General features: G+C 30.1%; 1 protein-coding gene across 1 annotated transcript; it reads left to right on the plus strand.

The window, feature by feature from the left end:
- The first annotated feature begins 1703 nt into the window (after positions 1–1703).
- LOC123301232 lies at positions 1704–3696 on the plus strand. Its single transcript, XM_044883967.1, has 3 exons — positions 1704–1863; positions 1905–2017; positions 3370–3696. The coding sequence occupies exons 1-3, from the start codon at positions 1704–1706 to the stop codon at positions 3694–3696; spliced, it is 600 nt and encodes a 199-aa protein (XP_044739902.1).
- The last annotated feature ends 363 nt before the right edge of the window (positions 3697–4059 follow it).

Below are 4059 nucleotides of genomic sequence, written 5' to 3' on the forward strand. Positions count from 1 at the left end.
ATTCGTCACAAACAACCTGAATTAAATCGAGCAACCGGTCAAGATAGAAACTGATAATGGAATCAACTTCCAGTCGACAAATGCTTAACACCGTTGGTTTTCAAGTAAGCTAAAAAGAAAACAAGAAAGCTAAAAGAATTCAGAGGTCCCCAAAATTTTGTGTTTCCTGGTTAGCTAATATTGCGTTTTTGAAAATTTATCAACTTCAAATGTGTTCGGACTCTTTTCTAACTTTAGTGAGGTGAAAAAGAAAAAACAGTAAAAAACACATTAGTTTTTATACATTTATTAATGAGACTGAAATCAAAATATTAAAGTACCTATGTATTACATAATTAAATAATAACTAAAAATGAAAGCTTTTTTAGTGAGGGGGGGGGGTAACCTGGTAAACAACTTTGAATATTTGGCGTCAATTTACTGAAGTTTAATCTTAAATCTCTTCCGTTAATTATGTCCAGTTTGTTCCTTTTGTGTGTCAGGAGATGGATAATTGTACTGAAACTTTTTTTCCGCCAGAAGATGGTAAAGCAATTAAATACTTTCTGGCAATATTCAATAATGCGAGATAAGCTACAGGTCTTTTTGAAGCCAGAATAGCCGATACCCGTTTCTAAGTGTACCTTCAGTTCTTCTTTCGTGCTTTTTTCGACCAGATTCTCTTTTAATGACACAGCCGTTTCGTCAATGTCACCATATGGATTGATTATCCATTGTGATATTACCATATTTAAATCTTAAAACCTTATTTCAAAGTCTGCATAGAGGTAATTTAAATGTTAAACGTAAGTTAAAACGTCACCTTCCTGGCATTTTATCGGTGACGAATTGGGAAACTATAAAAATTCTTTGGAAAAATCGTCGCCGATCTGCCTTTTAAGTTTTCAGGTGAAAATTGAAGTCGACACAACCTGCTTAAATGAGATCGACTATCGTGGACCCGCTTTTACATCTCACAGACCTCCAATTCTTTTGTTCACATGGATTCCTTGTAGGTCATCGTGAATCCTTGAAAATCCATATCACTTTGAGAATCACTGCGATAAATAAGTTGAGTAAGCCACCCAAGAAATCTGTGTAGCTTAATTGGTAAGCTGGGCTTTGGTAGAGATCAAACCCAAGGTCGTGTTTTGTTTCCCAATAGTTTTGACTGGATGCAATTCGTATGGATGCAAATGAGACACGTGCGACACGCGTATGAGTGAAGTTTGATTGAAGTGAATATCATATGTACTTTGTATGTACAATTTTTGTTCTCTAAGCTTTCATGCTTTTCAAAGTTAATATGTATTCTATATATTTTTCTTCCACCTAGCGAGTAAAATATTAACTTTGCACCTTATAATTTTCTGTATTATAATAACAGTGTACTCTATATGATTAAAATGATACTTAAACGATATAAGATTCAATTAGAACCCAAAAGCTTCGAATACATCGGTATAACTTTTTTGCCATCTATGAATAGTTGTTAATCAATGTATATAAAGGATTGAAACTAGAGAAAATCAATTAAAGTTCATGTAAAATTTATTAAGGAATACCAATCTAAAAAAAATTGTATATACAAACTGGTCACCTCCTACATAGCATTGCCTTGTCGTTATAATCTTAGAAAGTTATTAGTAGAAATAGTTTAATAGTTTTTATAAACGATTGTGATATAAAAGCAATATTTAATTTATTAATTAAATTACAAAAAAATGGCCGATGATGAAAGTTCTTATGAATATGCTTGTCAACGTGCGGAATTATTAGGTATAGATAAACCAGATAAAGAAAATTTTTTAAAGGAATTAGCTGAGAAAAAGGCACTAATTGAAAAACAAGAGGACCTAGAAATCAAACAATTGATTGTAAGAAGTAAATTCACTTTTTAATGAGAATAAATTTTTAATTTGAAGTATTTTTTAAGGAATTAGAAAGTCAAAACGAAAATTTAAAAAATGTATCTGGAGGGTTGGATGAATTAAATTCAATTTTAACAATAACGCAAAAGAAAATTAATCGTTTTAAGGTTAGTATATAGGCAATTGTATTTACATGTATTTATTAGCCTTGGCCTATATTTTTGATGTATCGCGATACCTTATAATCAATTTTTATAATGTATAGGCAATTGTAATAACATTAATTTATTAGCACTAATCTATATTTTTGATATATTGCAATTTATTTGATATATAGGCAATCGTAATAACATTTATTTATTAAAATTGGCCTATATGTTTTAATCTAATGAAATATTTTCCAAGGAAGATTGATTGGCCTACCACAAATACTTTATACTAAGCAGTATTTTGTCAGAATCTTGCATTTTAGTTATGAATATATTTAATATTTATATTATTTTATTTATACTAAATAATTTTGAGTATTTATTTTAAAATAATATTAGTAAGCAATAAATTTTTGAAATTGTTTCATCAATTGCATTGCAAAATCATTTAGCCAGGGTAAATATTTATTCTTAGGGTTCCGTTGCTTAAAAATCGATTCCACTTTTAATCGAAAATCGATTTTATGTTATGTTTCACCGATAAATTTGAATGAATGTGAAATTGGAATTGAGAATCGATTCATTAAAAAATTTTCCTATCCCTAGTGAAAACATTTTTGCTTATACCTATATAATGATATAGGTGACAACTAACACGGCTTCCTCCCAATTCCTCGGCTTCTATTTAGACTTTATAAACGATGGCCAAAGCCAATTTTGAATTTGAACTAGTAAAAATGTTAAAAGTCTATAATTCACTGCCTCTAATCGAATTACTTCATCATAAGTAGAGCTGTCTGTAAAGGCAAGCTTTTTTATTTCGTTGGATCACTGAAATATTCCGAATCAAATCTTATTATAGAATTATTGATTTTCAGTCACTAGAATAACAGGAACTAACTAAATAACAAGAACATATATATTAAGGATATGAAACCTCCTATGCCGATCTATAAGCTCTCGTAGCTGAAATTAAAGGCGAAATCTAGTCATCGGTCGTTGCGTACATTGTACTACGCATCAGGCTGTCTACGTGATTGAAAACAATTTCAATTGTTCAATAGATTGAAAACAAAAGACAGCCTGATGCGCAGTACAAAATACGCAGCGACCGACTTTTCCAGATAGGCATCTTTTTATGTGCTACCCTCTTCACTTTAGTTTTACGTCCTTAATATATTATGTTATTGTTAAGTTTTAACACAAAGTTTACTTGACATTTGAATTTTTATTTGGAGCTGAATACAGAATAAGCACATTGTTCTGGTTTTGTATTCAGCCCCGATCATAAGTCTTTTGGTGCGAATAATATCTAATTATAACGTTGAATTTACTCCCTTGTTCTACGAGTTAATCAATTTATTTTGTAGACTGCATGTGGAAGTCTTACCAACTTACTAAAAATCAAAGTTGGTGGTGAATCCACAGACAATAGTCCGTCGCACCATGCACAAAATAATGGAAGTGCTGTTATTGACAACGAAGATAACGAACTTAACGAAGACGAAAATGGCACCCAATCGGAGCAACAAGAAGAAGAAGACAATACTGATCCATTAACTCAAATGCATAAAAATGTTGGTAAGAATGTTGATTCCTCATTGGATAAATTAGATTCGTTAATTACAAAGGCTGAACGTGCTCAATACAGTATGCAACACCAAAATAAACAGATGCGAAGTTTTATAAGTAAATAAAGTTTTTAAGTATTATTTTTTTAAATATTTTAAAAATATTCAAAAAATAAATGTTGTTTGTTAATTCAATGTTGCAATATTATATAAATATATTTATTTATAATAAGGTATTAGTTCATTTAACTAGAGCATGCGTATAAAAAAATGAAGTTGGTAAAATGAATTTTGAAAATTACACAAAAATATAGAGGGAAAATTTCCAGGAAGAAGGGATTTAGATTAGATTTAATATTTTTAGTCAAAGTATTAGAGAGACTTGCAAATATCACTTACGGTCACTTTTTTACTACATTTTAAATATATTTTAGGCAAAATATGAGGCGTCAATTAAAACTTACTATTGCGTAATATAATTGGGATTAC

Source organism: Chrysoperla carnea, chromosome 5 (genome assembly GCF_905475395.1).
Source record: "Chrysoperla carnea chromosome 5, inChrCarn1.1, whole genome shotgun sequence".
In the NCBI taxonomy this organism is placed as follows: Eukaryota; Metazoa; Arthropoda; class Insecta; order Neuroptera; family Chrysopidae; genus Chrysoperla; species Chrysoperla carnea.

Excerpts from the sequence above, each read along its gene's own strand:
- LOC123301232 (XM_044883967.1), top strand. The coding sequence starts at position 1,704 with ATGGCCGATGATGAAAGTTCTTATGAATATGCTTGTCAACGTGCGGAA. Across the intron at positions 1,864-1,904 it reads CAAACAATTGATTGTAAGAA|TATTTTTTAAGGAATTAGAA; the intron begins GTAAATTCACTT and ends TTTAATTTGAAG. Across the intron at positions 2,018-3,369 it reads AGAAAATTAATCGTTTTAAG|ACTGCATGTGGAAGTCTTAC; the intron begins GTTAGTATATAG and ends TTTATTTTGTAG.